The sequence below is a fragment of the Carlito syrichta genome, unplaced genomic scaffold (genome assembly GCF_000164805.1).
Source record: "Carlito syrichta isolate Samal-C Ts95f unplaced genomic scaffold, Tarsius_syrichta-2.0.1 Scaffold301643, whole genome shotgun sequence".
In the NCBI taxonomy this organism is placed as follows: domain Eukaryota; kingdom Metazoa; phylum Chordata; class Mammalia; order Primates; family Tarsiidae; genus Carlito; species Carlito syrichta.
Genome location: NW_007245739.1, coordinates 404,446 through 423,735, shown reverse-complemented (window position 1 = coordinate 423,735; position 19,290 = coordinate 404,446). Strand labels below are relative to the sequence as shown.

General features: G+C 35.5%; 1 protein-coding gene across 1 annotated transcript in view; it reads right to left on the bottom strand.

Moving 5' to 3' along the window:
* Window positions 1-4,540: 4,540 nt before the first annotated feature.
* ERAP2 (endoplasmic reticulum aminopeptidase 2) overlaps window positions 4,541-19,290 on the bottom strand; it is a 40,113-nt gene continuing 25,363 nt past the window's right edge. Inside the window, exons 12-19 of the mRNA XM_008055045.2 lie at window positions 17,170-17,249; window positions 15,643-15,826; window positions 11,143-11,299; window positions 10,483-10,667; window positions 8,007-8,168; window positions 7,335-7,475; window positions 5,304-5,385; window positions 4,541-4,700 (exon numbers count right to left, since the gene is read on the bottom strand). Coding sequence (XP_008053236.1) covers window positions 4,557-4,700; window positions 5,304-5,385; window positions 7,335-7,475; window positions 8,007-8,168; window positions 10,483-10,667; window positions 11,143-11,299; window positions 15,643-15,826; window positions 17,170-17,249 — 1,135 coding nt within the window. The 3' untranslated portion in view covers window positions 4,541-4,556. The remainder of the gene's footprint in view (window positions 4,701-5,303; window positions 5,386-7,334; window positions 7,476-8,006; window positions 8,169-10,482; window positions 10,668-11,142; window positions 11,300-15,642; window positions 15,827-17,169; window positions 17,250-19,290) is intronic.

Genomic DNA, 19,290 nt, shown 5'->3' with positions numbered 1-19,290 from the left:
AAAAAGTGGTACACATACACAATGGAATATTATGCAGCCATAAAGAAGGACACACATATGACTTCACAGCAACTTGGATGGATTTAGAGTCTATCATACTCAGTGATCAGTCACGGAAACAAAGAACAGAGTACCACATGTTCTCATTCATAAGTGGACACTGAATGTTTACCATAATAGTATAAGAAAGAGATTGGTAGTAGCAGGATACCGCTGGGGTAGGGAAGGGAGAAACAACAACAGTAAGGATACCTGATCTCAAACCAGGCAAAGTGGGGACCAAAGGGAGGCCCAAACTTTGCTTGTATGATGACCACTTGTATACCAAATACTGAATTGTACCCCACATCTTTAAAATAAAAAAGAACTGTTTTTCTGTCTTATCAGTTAAATATATATTTCTCAAATTTTCTAAACATTTTTCCTACGAATATTAGAAAATTTACTGATTTAAATTCTGAACAAATGACCTGTTTATACACTGCCAACTTCCTAAGTATGATGCAGACTTAGGCATTTGCATATTAGAAAATATATTATTACAATTTTTGAAAATATGCTAGCCTACATACTCTAACTGACCTTCCTGCTCAAAATAACTCAAAATGTAGAATAAAATTTGCTTTAATGCATGGATAACCTGGAGAGTTAGTAAAGAATACTCATGGATCAAAAACTAAGTGACAGCAGAAGCATGAGGGATAAAGAAAAGGCTGAGGGCAACTTTCGCCTTGAGGGCATCTCAAGCTTCAGTTTTCATGCCTTTGAGAATGCTGGAGGCTGAGCCCAGTGGCTCACACCTGTAATCCCAGTACTTTAGGAGGCTGAGGCAGGAAGATTGTGAGCAGGAGTTTGAGACCAGCCTGGGCAACATAGAGAGACTTTGTTTCTACAAAAAAAAATTAGCTGGGCGTGGTGGTGCACACCTGTAGACCAAGCTACACAGGAGAGTGAGGTGGAAGGATTCACCTGAGCCCAGGAGGTCAATGCTGCTGTGAGCCATGATTGTGCCACTGCATCCAGCCTGGACAGCATAGTGAACCCCAACTCAAAAAATAAAAATAAAAAAAATAAAAGAGAGAACACTAGGGCCAGATGACAAAACCCAGGACCTACCCAAGCTAGGGAGCACAACAAGAAACAAAATTCAGGTATAGTCTCTTTACAAAAGACTCTTCTAAAATCAAAGGACTCAGAAAGATATCAGGGGAATGGTACCTTGAATCTTTCTAGAGAGGAGTGATTACTATCTGGCACTGACAAGTACAGAATGTAGGAATAAGAAGAAAGTGAATTAACATCCCCTTCAGGAAAATTGTCCAGTGTGATACATTAAAATATGAGATTATGAAAAATATACATATGCTTTGAGCCAGAAAAGACAATTCTTTCATGATCATTTTCCTCCTTTCTTCCTTATGATCTGGAGGTCAGATTTTAATGAGATTAAGACATCAGGAAGCAGACAGCCTAATATATGATTGGTTAAAATCTGTAAATGTAAAAAGTGTGACCCATTACATGTTGAGATTAAAAAATAGTGATACGTGGTGAAATGGAAGAAAGAATACAATAAAGAATACAAGTGAAGGAAATGTTGCAGAGTAAAAACAGTCTTGTGTTGGGTAGACATTATGCTCACGTGGAGAACTGGTTCCCATGGCTTTTTGGAGGGTCTCCTTATTGTCTGGGGTGAAATAAAACATAGAACAAAAAAAACCCAGGAATGTCTCTCAGAAAATCAGAATCCCTTTGAATAGTTTCTGGGCAGGTCTGCTTCTCTGGAACCTCATATGGGCTGAAATGCAAAAGTATGTACATGACATCAGACAAGAAATTCCTTATCATGGTAATAAGTTGGACTCTTGAAGGCTGTATTGTCTACTGTCCCCTACACAAAGCCTGAAAAGGGAACAAGCTGTTGGTTCCGGGCTTCCGTAATCTGAAAGCTTTCTCATTCCGAGTGGGCTGTGAAACCACAAAATTCTCACTAGGCCTTGCAGAGAATGAGAGAGACCCAGAAAAGCTGTGTCTGCTCAAACCCACCATTTTTTCATAATCTTGCACATAACTTTTTCCACACCCTATTTGTTCACTCAGGGTAAAGGAAAGAAAAACTAACTTTAACCAAGTCTGAGTTGATGTTAGTGACCTGGCATCCATCATAAAGCTTTCAAAATACCACACTAACAAGTACAATACATTCGTTTCTTAAAAACTATTTATTCATTAAAACATTATTGGCATAGCAATTCTCACATTTCATCGAATAATAATAGTCAATTTTGATATTCAATTCTTAAGAATCCTAGAAATTGCAAATGTATTCAATATTGTATTTAGATAAGAAACTGAAAGAAAGAGAATTAAAACTTGCAAATTTGTAAATAAATTACTACATAAAAACTTTGCATATTTATGAAAATATTGTTGATGGCATAGTTCTACTGTAACACATACACATTTTTACTGTTTAATTTACTATTATCTTGATGAAAAAATAGCATTCTTTACTCTTTCAATTTTCTAGTGCTAAAAACATATATAATTCTAAAGAGATATCACTTAGGTGTTATAAAAACCAAGGTAGGTCCATGACCAGGTCAAATCTAGAGTTAAAGATGCTTCAAAAATTTTAAGAAACAATTTGAAAACAAATATAAGAAAACATACCCATGGCCCACCCAAACTGTATTCTATCTACCTCTGACTGTGGCACCAGAGAAAGGTCTGTAATCTATAATTGGACTTCGCGATGTCACTCCAGAGCGGGTTGGATAACACCCTCCCTCCTGTCCCAACATTCTTAGCTTTTCTTAATAGTTCAATTAAATTGGTCATCTACACATTGATTCAAGTCTTTCTAAAATGTATTTATATTTTCATATTGATTCATACATGGGATCATGAATTGATTAAGTTCTCTAACTATATGCAAGGAGGCATTTTCTTTATTTATCCCAAACTATCTTAAACGATTAAGAAAAGCATCTAGGAGGCATTTCAGAGATAAAAGTTTCCTTTAAGGAAAACAAATACAGCCGGGCTCGATGGCTCAGCCTGTAATCCCGCGCCTTTGGGAGGCTGAGGTGAGTGGATTGCCTGAGCCCGCGGGTTCGAGAGCCACCTGGGCAGCGAGATCTCATCTCTACAATAAATCAAAAAATCAGCTGGACCTGGTAGCGCATGCCTGTAATTCCGGCTACTGGGAAGCCTGAGGCGGAAGGATCGCCGGAGCCCAGCAGGCGAGGCTGCGGTGGCCGGGAGCGGCCACTGCACTCCAGTCTGGGCAACAGAGTGAGACTCCAACTCAAAAAAAAAAAAGAGTTTCTCTTATAATAGGAAGAAATGCTGAACCTGGGTTACAAAATATGGTGATATATTTAAATATTTACAGTATTTAAAAACCACAATTCAATCCAAACTATACAATGCAATATTATTCTACAATTTTCAAAAGATTTATTTAAAATGCAGTAGTATATGGATCACAGTGGTATGATGAGTATCTTATTTCTTTCTTGTACCTCTGTGACTGCAGATTAAATCTCATTGGAAATGACCTCAAAAGTCAACCCTTGAGGCTCTTCATGGATGTGAGGCCTAAACCAGAAGGCCCTCCAGCTTCCTTGATGAACCCTGATATCTATCCAGTTTCTAATAATATGAGATTTGGTGACAAAGTCTCTGGTTTCCTGATCCTTAATTTTCATAATTCATGTCATTTTCCATGAATAGTAAAAATTAAACTATTCAGTTCAGACTGAGTTAAAGGCAGGGGAGAGTAAGGACATGGAAAGATACACATGAAAGAGATTTGCTGGCATGGTGGCTCATGCCTGTAATCCAAGCAGTTTGGAAGGCAGAGGTGAGAGGATTACCTGAGTCCAGGGATTTGAGACCAACCTGGGTGATTTGGCGAGACTTCGTCTCTACAATAAATCAAAAAATTAGCTGGGCATGGTGGTGTGCATATAATTCAAGTTACTTGGAAGGCTGAGGCAGAAGGATCACCTGAGCCCAGCAGGTGGGAGGCTGTGGTGGCCATAAGTGTACTACTGCATTTCAGTCTGGGCAACAGAATGAAACATTGACTCAAAAAGAAAAAGATAAGAAAAGGATATATATATATTTGTTTAGTGATTTGCTAAATTTCCTTGGAGCTAAAATTGGCTGTGTAAACTCCAGGATAGCCAAGCAAGGTTTAAAAACAAACAACAAAAATTTAAAAAGCAAAGTAGTGGCAGAGTGTGAGGCAATGGAGAGTGTCGAATTGAGGCTAACAACCACAGCTATATGTATATATTCATGTCTGTATCTCCACATTTATCCATTATTCTGGAAGTTTACTTTTAAATAGACTACTGAACTGAACTTTCCTCACCCAAACATTGTATATCCTTCAGCTGGAGATGATAATTGAAAGCAGGCAGCTGTGCTGGCAGATTTCTTGAGGTTTCTCACTGGTTAGACAAAATATCCACAACTCTAACTTCAGTTTCGTTGGTGTTACTTTGACTTCATGCAGGCACAGCCATATCTCTTTCTACTGACATTTAAACACTAACCAGTAGCCAAGTCCTCAGACTGGAAAGATTCTTCTCTAGCCATTTAATATTTTTGGCTATGGTTTCCAGAACAATTTGAAAAATATCCAGATGTAATCCTTGGGACTTAAGATATTCAAAAAATAGTTTCACCTGAAAAATATGCAAGAACAAAATTACTGGCATGGTTCATAAAACACTTTGTCTTCCAAAAAATTTCAAAACAGCTTACAAATTATACACACACAGGTGCAGGCATTTCTCTGCACCTAGAAGATTATTTTCTTTTTTTTTTTTTATAATTATTATTTCACTTTGTCTGCAAACAGTAGATAATGTAAGACAGAAATTATAAATCCTCATCTTACAAGTGAGCACATTGTGGGTAAAAAAGTTAAATGATTGACCCAGGTCATAGAGTAAAAGGTGAGTTGGGATCTAAGTTCTGGAATTCTCAATTTGCTTAAAGGGTAAACAATTTCAAGATTTATTGTGAAAGGAAGATGTAAAATACTAGAATGCTTAAAAAAGACTAGAATTACCAATAACAGTTCTATTAAAAATACCGTTGAATAACACTCCCACACATTAATATCATCACCCTTGCATTATGATACAATATGAATGAAAGACTCCAAAAAGACTCAAGAGTATTTTCACTTTGAATGCTGTGAACACATGCATTTTAAGAGTCAGCTTTTAATCCTGTCCCTTCTACTTACTTGCTGAAATTGTTAATAATAGAAAGTCACTAACCTCTTGCAACTCATCCTTGGAAGAAAAGTGAGATGTTGTGCCAGAGATGATTGTTCTCATGGCAATTGAGCCCAAGCCAAATCTGAAAATAAAAAGAAACTTGATAGATGTAAATAATAAAAATACTGACCTTATGTTTATTATAGCATGTACTATAGTTAAATGTATAACATTAATAACTATGTGATAATTTTATGCATTATAATAGATATTATTAATCACTATCATAATAACTCATATTCATTCAGTACAATTTTAGAGCTAAAAGATTTTACTATAAAATGAAAATATAGATAAAAGTACTCTAGGAAATATGATTAGGTTACTCAGTAATGTTTATGTTCAGATTTATGTTTATATTTAAAGCAGTGTTCATTACTTTTTAAAAATTACATACTCCTATCTGTAAAGATTTTTTAAACAATTTCCCAATGTATAGATTTCTATTTATGAATTATCTGCTTTCATTATGGTATGGTAAAAAGATTGAAAGCACGTGATAAGAATAATATAAACAACATATTTATTTAGTTTTCGTACATTATATATTATGTATATTTATAAATTTATAATAAATCATATAAAATTAAAAGCATAAGATAAGAAATAATGTATGTAGCACTATTTTCTTGTATTCTAATGTATTGTCTTGCACACTTCCCTTATACGTGGTGTTTATTAGGGCAAGGTTGATTGGTTGAACTCTAATTCACAGCCACAGACTACATCCTTCACCCCGTTTTTTATACCTAGAAAACTTGTATCACAGGTCAAAGTGATTAATGCTTAAAAAACAGTGCACAAACCCAGAACAGAAAATGGTTCAAGACTAGACTCTGCTCATGGATGAGAAAGTGCATAATTTCTAGTTTAAAAGGAAATTTACAGTATTGCATGAGAAGTCTGACCATTTCATGACAAAATTGACAATTGTGCAAACAGCCAAACCAATGGTTCCAATTGGGTCTTCAGGGAAACTTTTTTTTTTTTAAGGCATTTTTTATTTGGTTTCTTCTTTTTTTTCCTTTAATTTTTTAATTTTTATTTTAAAGATGTGAGTTACAATTCAAGGTTAGTTATACAAATGTTCATCATGCAGTTACCCCTGTTGATGAGGTGTGCCCCCTTTATTTGGTTTCATGTGAATATCTGGAGAGGAATGGAAATGAGGACTCTGAACTGTCCATTGGCACGAACTGAGAGAGAAGAGGGAACTGGGGGATGAATGACATCAGAGATGCTAATAGACCTTAAGGTAAACAAAGCATATCACATAGTCCTCTGATTCAGGATATTTCCATATATGTCATAAGTAACATTTTGGGTGTGGATTAGGAATGGATGAGTGACTTAACAGTGTGTGTGGGGGGGGGGGTGCGTATGAGTGAAAGAGGGAAAAAAATGCCATCCTATACATTTCAAAAGAATCTAATCATTATGGGTTATTTCTGGAGAATATTTTATTCCCAGGAACATACTGGAATGAGCTCCAGTTGAAACTTCAGAAAAGACTCAGAACCAACACAGTTTTGGAGGGGGACTCCCAAAACACTCCTGACTGGTTTGCTTTCTGCACCAAGGTTTCCACTGTGCCACTTCTACAGGGGAGCAGGACAAGGGAATTCGCTCTCAACAAAATTCCTGAGGTTTTCCCCCAGAACAAAACTGCATTAACAAAGCAGGCCAAATATGTTTGATGCACTATATAAAGTTCCACAGGATTCATCTGGACTGAGGAGAGCCAGGAGGGGATGGTGGGATGGGGCTGATGATTGGGTTTCACTCAACTCATACTTGCTCCCAGAGACCTTTTGCCTGGGTTGAATGCAAGAAGTCTATTTCCCACTCCCTTATTTTCATCCTTCTCCCTTACTCCTGACCAAGATAATTTGGGCTAGTGAGTTTTAAAGTTGGTAGGCTTCACTGAATCATTTGAATAAAAATTGCACTATATATATGTTTTGAGAAACATTTGATTACACTTGGTTTGAGACAACTGGGACATCTGCGTGGACATAAATGAATACTAACTTTTTTAGGAGATGGGTCCAATTTTCTCTTACAAAATTCCAGACTAATTGCTGTCCCTTTGGATTCCTGGCAATCGCTTGAAGGAGAGCTGCCAAGTCCTGTGTCTTGATAACCTTTCCTTCCATTCCTAGCTCAATTAATCTGAAGGAACAAAAGTCATTTATTTTGTCATAGGAGGTACATGAAAATTAACTCAGGTTACCAATATATTAAAATAATAGAACAAAAAGAGGCATGATAAAAGTATAATTTACCAAGAACAACAATAATTATTCTACTGACTAATATTTTCAAATGTTCTAGCTAAACTCTTAATTTTTCTAGCAATAATTTATATTATTTTATCATCTGTAGCAAAAATATTTACTTATTTCAAAGAACTTTGGTCAGAATCTTATATACATTTTATATACAATAATGTCTTTTTATAACAATAATTTTTCTCCAAATTTCTAAAAGTAAAACATAGTCATTTGTCTAGTTTCAATCACATAATTACCAGAAAATATGTTTTCACTATTTGCATTTAGCCAATATACTTTTTTTCTCTTCTGACTGTAAAGTTAAAGCCATACAAATTCTGATCCAATTCTTTCATGGCTGAAATTTTAGAGACATTACTGCATTTGTATCAGTGCACTTTTAACAATTTAGTTAAATTTATAAACTTACTTCACTAACTTTTCCTGATGTTTGCTCGTTGACAATCCATATAGAATTTTGTATTTTTCAGCCCCTGACATTGACAGTTCATATTGCTCTAAAAGGTAATTCCATCCTGCTATTGTCTGAGCACCCACAGAATACACAATCTTTAAAACATCTGTTGGAATACTGTAATATTAAGCAAAAAAGTGGAAAAAATCTTATGAAAAATAATCCTTTTTCATATTACAATTTTAAGTTGTCATAACAGAATCACACAATAATTATTTCTAGTACTATGTGCATTAAATCTTTTTTTGCCAAACTTTTATAAAAATATTTTATGTAATTTTACTTTGCAAATTGTTTGTGTTTTATCTCCTACTGATGATAAAATGTTAGCAAGCAGAATAAGCATAAGATGAATACAACAAGTTGATGGACTCAATAAATACAAAAGACGATTTCTGAAATACATAATTACTGGTTTATACAAATTCCATCATTAAATAACCTTCATTGGAGCTACAAGATTTTTTTTCAAGGATGAGAACTTGATGCTTTGACATCAAGTTGAGAGCACTTTCTGAGGTCTGAGAGTCATCTGACTCTCTAATTGCAATTTAGCACAGTTGATAAGGTCCAGCCATCTCATAGTTCCATAAAACTAGTAAGATGTGCAATGACATTATTTTCTGTCCTTCTAAATAAGATGCCATGATTTTGATTTTGATTGTTTTATAGGACAATAACTAGTTTTTATTCTAAATTGGTATATGACTTTTAATTCCAAAGATCAATAGATCAACAGGAAGTGATATTCATATTGATGGCTCAGAAAAACCACAATACGGAGTAGTGGGGAGGGACCAGGAAATTCTCATTTGTCACACAGTGACCATATGGTAAGAACTGTACTAGTTTCTGTACATCTTATTTAACTGTCAATACCACCCAATGAGATAGTTATTATTCAGATTTTTTAAAAAGTGAAATAATTCTTGGAAAGATCATGTAATTTGAGCAAGGTAATGTCACCAGCCATTCTGGAGTTTGAGATTTAAACCTATGATTTTAAAGTTTGTACTATTTCTGCTATGCTGTAGGTACTTAAATATCCCAAGTGCCATTTGAGTCACAAAATAAGAACTAAGTAACTAAATGATATTCACTATCATTTTCATTTTAGTGTATTTGGCTGTACAAATTTACAGAAATTGGTAACAAAGATGTTGTAAGTTCCTTGAAGATAGGCTGCATGGTTGTTTGTTCACTACTTTCTCCTTAGCTCCTACAGTGGTGCCTGGCTGGCATGTAGGAGACATGAAAATAATTATACTTTAAATTCATAAATAAAGTAATTAATTAATCTATGTAAGGAAATTCCTCATTAAGATTCATGCTAGTAGTCTTAGAGTCTGGGGTTAAAAAAAACTATTTTGTGATAGGACAACAGGATGTTTACATTTTAGCTTTACTCATATAACTTATTCAAACAGAAAAAAAAAGAGAATAGTAGATCTAAAAGATATATTTTTAACTAATTTTAGGCTTAAATCCCAATGAACAGCAAAAAAATTTTTTCAGAAAACTTGAATTACTTTTTTAAAAGAAGAACTCAAGAAAGAATTTCAACAAACTCACTGAAATTTACTCATGGGGAGAGAAGTTATAGTAGCATATCATAACAATTTGGCATAGGAAAAAAAGGACACCATTACATTCCATGGTGCCAAAATTGTGAATTTTTTTCCTTCTCTTTTAAAAAGTCAAATTTTCCTTAATGCACATATAAATTAATTTCCCAAAACATCCAACTCTAGAGTCACATTAAAAAAAATAACATTATAAAAATATGTGTTAGGCAGAAATCAAGGCTTGCACTGAACAGATTGTGGGGTCTGTTCATATCTATAGGTTGCAGCTGCTGAGATGAACTGCAACATAATCCATTTGATCACTGGGTATCTTCCTGATTATATTCACTATCACAGTCGATTTTGCCACTCAACGCATCCTTTAGAAGGCCAGAATCATCAGTTTTCCTTCCAAGATGAAACTTGGACTAAGGCTTGGCCTTTAGTATTGGTTGATAACGGAGAAACGCGTTTCTTTAAAAAAGCACTTTCCTTTTTTTAAACGAGTTTCATCAAATAATCACTGGTGTTTTAATTGCAGGTATATTTCACATTGCTTCTTCTAACATCTTTTTATCTTTAAAAGGCATCACTTTTGGAGGTTGGGATCCTCCTGCTTCTATTTGCTGGCTGTCTTTCTGTTACCATGCCAATTTTTATTAGCTTTCTCCTACAGGGACCTAAACCTTGCTTCCCACAAAATCTATCGAGCACTTACAATGTGGGAGCCTGAAACGGAATATGTAATTCCCAGCATGTTTTTTTTCTATCCTCACTAAAAGGTTTTAGATCTAATGTCTTGCTTGATCAAAGACTTTTACATCAAAGTGAAAAGAACAAAGAATAGGGCAGAAGTCTCGATCTACTTTAATTTTCCATTCGATTCTATCCACTGAGAGAAGAGTTCAGCTGCCTTCCGGATGCAGGGATCATGGTTCAGATCACAGGCCAGCTTCAAGAGGGCAGAACGGAGCATCCTGTCCCAGATCGAGCCCTTGTCACTCCAGCTTTGCGCGTCAATCACTGGCTTAAAATACTGGAGAAGGTAACGCTGCAGAAAATATGAGATGGTTTACAGAGAGGCTAAATTTAGTTCTTAACACAGCTCGTACCCATCTAAAGGGCTCAAACTTTCTGCATGAATTTTTCCCAAAACACAGAGTTACTTGTCTTTATATTTCTCATCTCTTTTTGGCTTTCACCCACAATAGAGTTTTTGCATTAAAATATGACTTATGTTCCTATCCAAGAGGAGACTATCAACTGTGAGATAAAATTGCCTTTAGGAGAGAAGCTTTGCTCGTGATACTGGAATCTAGCTTTTCAAATCAACAATAACAAATCAACAATAACAAAGAATGAGGGGCCTTGACCATGAGGGCCTGTGGCTAAGGCTGTACAGTCAGCCAGTCTTCTCAACTTCTCTATGTTTTAACCCCGAGGACGTAACTCAAAATAGACTGAGCCTCACTGATCCTCCAGACACTATGTATTGACTCAAAACATTTCCTAAAAGTAACACAAACCTTGAGGTTTTCAGAGACATCTGAAATATTCCTTCTGTCCATCATGTGGTAAAACAACTCTAAGTATCTCAGACCTTTGAGAAGTGCAGGGCGGCTTGTTTCGTGTTGGAGATAGCGCGTCATGTCGAGGGCTTTGTCCAGGGTCAGCCTTCCTGCACTGAGATATAATGTAACAGATGTTAGTGGTTTGTACATATCTTACTTTTTATTTATTTATTTGTTTGTTTATTTGCTGAGTTGGAGTCTCACTCTGTTGCCCAGTCTGGAGTGCAGTGGCACGTTCACAAACACCGCAGCCTCAACCTGCTGGGCTCAGGTGATCTTTCCACCACAGCTTTCCAAGTAACAGGAGCCACAGGCATGTGCCACCTTGCCTGGCTGATATTTTTTATTTATTGTAGGGATGAGGTCTCGCCATGTTGCTCAGCCTGGTTTTAGACCCCTGAGCTCAGGTAATCCTCTTGACTTCACCTCCAAAATGCTGGGATTACAGGCATGCGCTACCACACCTGGCTATATCTTAATTTTTAAAAATATTTTAAATATGAAAATAAATATGAAATAGAAGGCAATAACAAGAGTAGTTCATTAAAACCAGGCCATTTGGTTTAAATCCTGGCTCTGCCACTGACTAGCTGTGTGATCTTGGACAAATTACCTAACCTCTCTGGACCTCAGGTACCTCCTTTATGTAATAGGTAGAATATTAGGTATCTTCCTAATAGACTTGCGAGGGTTAAATGAGTTAATATTTATAAAAGCACTTAGAGTAATACCTAACACATAGTAAGAAGTTAGCAAATGAAACAAATATTAGCTAATTTAATGTTTAACACCAAATTCCTTCCATATATCATTCTCTGATTACTTCATGTGTGGGTTTGACTTGATTCTCCAAATAAATCTGGAACTTTGAGGACAGGTGTCATGCCATGTTTTTTCTTTGATGTTTGTCCTTAACTTACCAGAGAAGCAGTGATCATTGTGAATAGGACAAAAAAAATGTTCATCTTATTTAGATTCTTAAGTTATATACCTCCTCTACTCTTTCAATGAGAAGAATAAACAACAGAATATTATTCTGAGTATCAAAATGCAGGAGTGTCTTCCACAGAGGAAACAAATCATGATAGACTCACATTTGCAAAATGGTTCCCATATATTTTCTGGGAAGTTGTGCGTCCACACAGGCTCTACAAGCCCTTCTTGTGAGCATCCAACTCTCAGATTAACACAATCGTGTACTGTGGAAACAGATTCCAGGACAGAGCATGTCTCTGTTGAATTTATCATTAATATAATAGCCTGCCTCCTGTGGGATTTTTATTTTTAAATTCTGATCTTAAAAGAAAGAATTGAAACTAGAAGGAAATAGAAAAATAACCAACTTTTTTGTGCCTTTAATCTTCTTGATCATGATGACATACTACTTAAAAACAGACTTAGAAAAAATTTTTCAAAAACTTTGAAGACAGGGTGAGACCACATGCTCTATGATTCCGTGGTCTGATGTATTTTTTTAAGAAACAAATCCACAAAATGTCACTATTTCTAACCATAATATGTGGGGCAGCTAATACTTTAGCATCAGTCACAGGAGGAAACAAGGTCACAATTTAAAAAAGAATGTTTGGGCTGGAATCAGAGGCTCATGCCTGTGATTCCAGCACTATGAGAGGCTGAGGTGGGAGGATTACTTGAGGCCAGGAGTTCAAGACCAGCTTGGGCACCTTAAGGGAGACCACCATTTCTACAAATAATAAAAATAGCCAGGTGTCAATGGTGCTTGCCTATAATCCCAGCTACCAGGGAGGCCGAGGCAGGAAAATTGCTTGAGCCCAGAAGTTCAAGGCTGCAGTGAGCCAAGATCACACAGCTGCACTCCAGCTGGCGGCAGAGGAAGACTCTGCCTGTAAAGTCGTCATCATCATCATCCACGTTTGACACATTAAAAACTGCTTTACAGTAAACCTGTCTTTCTTTTCATCCCGGCCTCGTTAATTTCTTACTAAAATCAATGCCATTATTAGAAATCTTTACTTTTATATTTGTCTATTTGTTTTAATCTTCATATTAATTCACAAAGGACTCTTTTTTTATTCATACAGTTATTCAATTGTTTAATACAAATCTAGGTTCTCACTTTCTATCCCTTGCTTCAATCCATGCATAAAATGTTATCTGAAATGTTTGTTTAGGTTAAAGAATCAGCATAGGTATAAGCATATACTTCAACCCAACAGCAAAAAAACTACATCTATTTGTTTGCAGACAATTTCAGCTAGTTTGTACCTTTGAGAAATAAAATTATATTTTTGAAGAGCCAATTTGGAGTTTTTTTCTTTAAGGTATGGGACTAAAAGAAATAAATACAGCTTTTCTGTAAGGAAATTAAAGTTGTCATTTTAATTCCACTTAATTCATACAACACCCAAATCTTTAAATTATATTTTAAAAGCATGGAAATCTAATTCAAATGAATATCCATTGCTGGGTCAAATTTTGTCTCCAAACTAAACATGATTACTGTTACTTCCTTTAACTCTTAAGTGAATATTTCATAGAACAGAGAGAGAAGGGATTTATACTATTGCAAGAGAATATCAAGTAAAAATATTTAAGACCTGCAAGTTTTAACTTGTTTCCTTAGACAATCATTTTTATTATAAAAGAAATATAAATAAATATGAACAAATTATAAAACGATTGAAAATTAGAAAAGAGGGAGACAAAGGCTCATAATTTCACTACCTATACATTCGCCAGCAGCATTTTGAAAAAATTCCTTTGGGTTTTTTCATTTATTTTTTCCCCATGTACTTGCAAATATAATAATATACAAACTTGCATTCTGCTTTTTTCCCAAACTCAAATTGTTTGAAGTGTTTGTCACTTCTTCCTACTCAACTCATGACATTTTAAACAATTAGTAATAGAAAATACTAATAATTTTGACAGCTGACGTTTACTGAACAGATATTGCACTTAGTGTTTTACCTGCATTATCTTATGCAATCCTCAAAACAATGCTGTATGTTAGATATTATTATTACTAAAGTTTTCAAGACTAAAACAATGAAGACTTAAAAAGGTTTTTAAAAAAAGTGCCCAAGCTCAAACAAAAAGTGAAAAGGTAGTACTTAAACTCTTCTGTCTTCATCCAAAATTCGTATCCTTAACTTCATTAATCTCTCTGGCAAATAAAGAAAATATTATTGTTTTCCCACCAATGCATCAATAACTGTAGGGCTCCTCCTGCTAAATTTAGACTACCCATAAATCTGTAGGCTAGAAACAGCAAGAAAGAGTTTACAGCTACTTAGAAGATGGGATTTCATTTGCTGAGTTGTCAATATTCTTCATTTTTCCTAGTCTTAAATTTTTAATTTACCTTCTCCACAATCTGTGCAGGGTTTTTCATTTGAGCAGACAAACCTCCTTCAACTAACAGTAGCCTACTTCTTAGTGAGCCTATCATGTATTTGCTCAAATGTAGAATGGTGTTCTTCCTAAGAGCCATGCTACCATGATGTTCTTGAGACTCACTGGGCTAAGGATTACACCTCACTCCTCTCTGCTATCTAGATTATTCCATTGTACTGAGAAGTCCTGCCTGAAAGATGTCTTTCCTCAATCTGACCTAAACAAACATCTAAAAGGAAACATGTCACACTGAATAAAGTGAGTACATTATAGTAATTCTCAGAATAGGAAAAGCTTACAATACACAATATTCTATCTGATCCTCATTTCCCCCTCCCCATTGTTGATCTTGTGACCTGATTTGTTCTACACATTATTTTGTTGATTATAAATAGAAAAGGAAAGAAAACATTCTCTTTCCTGGGAAGTATAGAGAGGAATAAACATAAGCAGCCAATTCTTACTTCACTTCCCTACCAGTTTCATACTGACTTCCCCACGTAAGTAACAGATTGTGCGGCAGGCTAACAACCCATATAAAACTGTAAAGGTTAAGACTATACTGATACTCTTTGTTTAGGAGATTGCACAGGTATCTGGCATAACAGCTACTAGCATGAACACATTTTAAACATGGGGTTGAAAGTTCACATGCCTAGAGGGTTCACACTAAGTGAGTGAAACAGCACACTGTGTGCTGTTTGGACCTTGGTGCATGGGAAGCTACAGGCCTGGCCTAAAGGGGATTAGCTCACTGCACCCTCCTCTGTGGTTATCCTGTGGGAATAAAGGACTACAGTTGCCAAATATCCAGCTGAAGAGAGTCCAGAAATTAAGATTTTTATATAAAGTTCTCCACATTTAAAAATATTGTATTAAATTTATAAACACTGTGTGAGTCAAAATACTATATTAGTAGGTAGATTTTGGCCTAGTGGCCAATATTTGACCTCCATTTAGATTCAGAACAAATGAATGATCAACACTGGACATTTTATTCTGAAATCTAGCTTATCTGGCTATGGATCAGTTACTTCCTGTGAACTGCTAAAATTTGTCAGATGAAATTTGTATTACCTAACCAGCTGAAACGCATCATGAATGAGACCTATTCTGTCCTTAGGTCTGAGAAGTGTGTGGTTCTGATTCATCTGAGCAATGAGTCGGTCCCATCCTTGCCCTTCATAATGAACGATGTAATAGCCGTTTGAGTCTACATTAAATTTTACCCAACTGGTCTCTTCAGGTAAATCCAGAGTATCTAGAAGGAAGAAAATGCCATAGGCATTTCATTATCAACATACACATCAGGAACCTCTCCAAAACTGTTAGTTTTAATCATGTTACTAATAAGTCAATGGGAAAATAGTTTTGTTTTGTTTTTTAGAGGGGGTTTCACTCTAACACCCGGGCTGGAACGCAGTGGCACAATCATAGCTCACTGCAGCCTAGAACTTCTGAGCTCGATGAATCCTCTTAGCTCAGCCTCCCAAGTAGCTGGGACAACAGGGCATGTGTCAGCACACCTGACTAATTTTTAAAAATTATGATTATTATCATTGTAAAGATGGAACCTTACTATGTTGTCCAAGCTTGTCTCAATTCCTGACCTTGAGAGATCCTCCCATCTCATTCTCCAAAGTGCTGGGATTACAGGTGTGAGCCACCACATCTGGCCAGAAGACAGATTTAGAAGAGTTGTGATATTCCTTTTTACAGTCTACTGGATGAACTTCTGGAGAAAGATCATCTAATTAAATTAATACACTAATTCACAGGACGAGAACTCCTGATTTGTTCTCATAAATAGTCTATGCCAGTGTAAGAGGCATGCAAGGACCCAGAAGCCAGATGGCAAACATAACTAAAATTTGGCTTAATTTATTAATTTATTGGTGCCCTTGACTCAAGGTTTAGTTACTAGTCATTGAATATGTACGTGTAAATAGATGATCCATTTTCCATTTCAGTGAAATAGAGACTACAAATTCAACATGATTTTGTGATGAGAAACCTTTCAAATTTTAGTAAAGTGTTTAAAGAAAAATTAAAATTATATTACATATTTTAAAATATGGTATATATTATGCTAGGCGGTAAAATTAAATTATAATATTCTCTCAACAACTTTGTGAGACCTAGTCTTCATTCAAAATAAGATGAAAAAAATCGAAGCTCAGGAGGAATTAAAAAAATTTTCTTAAGGTCACACATCTAATTGGTGACAGAATGAGAATTTGAAATTAAATTCAAAGTGTATGCTTTTTTCCACTAAACATTTTTGCCTCATGCATAATTCATGAAAATGGATTAGTGGGTATTGAAAGACATAAGATAGGATTCCATCATTTATTTATGGGTTTGTTTCTTTATAGATATTTATTCAAAACTATTTCTAAGTGTTGAAAGCACAAGAGAACTTCCCACTGATTGAAAAATTCAGACTTTCTAGCTGAAGGATTATTTTAGTAAATAACACATGAGAACTTATCCGAAATGTAAATCTTTTGTTATTAGATTTACTTACAGTATCTTTCCTTCAAATAGCTCCAAACATGTTTAATTTCAGCACTGAAACACCTGTTTGGCTGATTAGTTAGTTACCTGTTTTTGATCTTAGAATGTGTCTGTGAATCACATTAGAGGAACTCGTGTAGTAGGTCAGTGGGATATGCCACAGGTACCTATGTAAGAAAGTAAAGATAGTTACAGACTAAATAAATGACCTTTTCAATTTTCACATTGGCAGATTCAGATAGGCTGTTAAAGATTGTAAAAGACAGTTAAGCACCCTTCCTGTGCACATTTTATAAGCTAAGACCAGCATATCCTTAAGTTTGTAAAAATTTCTTCCGTGATGATTATGGAGGATCAGCAATACATACTCTGTTGAACTCTGCCACAAACACCTGTGTCATTTGCTGCCATGATCTCACACCATAACAAATTCTGCTGTTTCAGAAAATAATACAATATATCCTTCATGTTTTCAGAACTCTGAGAGTCTGATGTTGATTCAGACAACCAAACTAAAGCTGTAAGGAAAGTCTTAAGAGGAAAAAACAAAACAAAAACTTACTCCAGTAATTTTTAAAAACATATTCTTTTGTTCAGCAGAACAACTCGCATCTAATCTCTCAACTGCTTAATGACTGCAAAGAAATGGGTACAATGCTTCAACCTAGATTCTGCAGGAGGGCTAAATCCAGAGAGCAGAAAAGCAGGATAGATGGAGGAAAAGACTTCAGATATGACCTTACCATAGAAAAGAAGAGAAATTTTCTATTTTTTTAAATTAATTTTCTAGCAGCCTCTAGAATTTATTAAATAAGTTTACATGTGTAATCCTACACATGTAAACTTGTGTGTTTGATAACACAACAGGTATAAAACGGAAGGGAAAGTAACTGAGAAAGTACACGTCAATCCTTAGAAAATTATAAAATAGAGGAAATGGCATATACTAACTCCATCTAGTCTTGTAGAGATCAGAGAAAAGTGATCTACATGCTACCCATAGAGTACAGATAATTAACCAGCAAACTTGAAATCTTTACACAAAAAGGTAAAAATGGACACATATATATTGCAAAGACCCAGTGGATTGGGATTAATGAATGCGCCTTGGCTACAGAAGAGAAAGGATTTTTTTCCAGATAAACACATCTGGTGGTAGAGGGAGGGTAAATAGAGCTTCATGAGTTTGAGTAGTCATGAATCAAAGGGTAATCATTTTATATGAGTTGTATAAATACTGCCCCAGATAGAGGAAAAATACAGATTATTAAAGTAGATATTTGTTATTCTGGGTCATCCACAGTTTTTAACTCTTTCATGATGTTTTGATAAGTTAAAAAATCGTGAGTCCTGATTTCCCAATAATGAATCAGGCATTAAATTTCTCACACTGTTTTACCAAGTTATGTGTTGTCTAAGTTGTCCGAGGTCTTCAGAAGGACATACAGAAAAATGGAATTGGCATAAGGGTTACCCTTGGATTAGAAATATGCAACTGATGAAACAAACAAACAAAATCCCCATATATTTTATGCATTAAACAGTTCAGCTTTGCTTGATTCTCAGAAACATTCTAGACTTGATTGCTAAACAGTGAGGTTCATTAAAAAATTAAATAATCCTCATAAGAACCAGCACAAGTTCAATTGGATAGTTTCATTTTAGATTAAGTTCATTTGTCTTATTAACAGGGCTAACTGATCAGAGAAATGTGGACAGTGTTGTCTCTTGATTTTAGTAAAGCCTTTAACACATTTGCTCAGTATAGCCTGGTGAATGAGATGTCAGTGTGTTTAACAGGGTTTGCTTTCATTATTACCAAGAACGTCCTATGTTTTAAGACATTACATTTAGGAGGTCTTAGCAACTAATTTATCACCTAGGGAATATCTTTTCTTGATAAGAAGCATAGTTATCATACACTTCCTAGGTATAGGCCAGTGGCACACCTTATTAGGGCCCAGAAGTCAGTGCATCATAATAGAAATATGAGGGGGATCCCTGAAACCCAGAATTATCTTTTTGGAGGGCAGGCTCCTTGTAGTACAAGCTTCTCCCACTAGGAAAGTGTTCTCGGAAGCATCCATATCAGTGTATCAGTTAGCGTTGTTGTGGGAGACTACATTCTTGAGAAATGTCCCAAGTTGTGGCAAGCAGGTGACTTGTTCTTCCCCATGACAAAACACCTGCCCACATTGCAATGAGTGT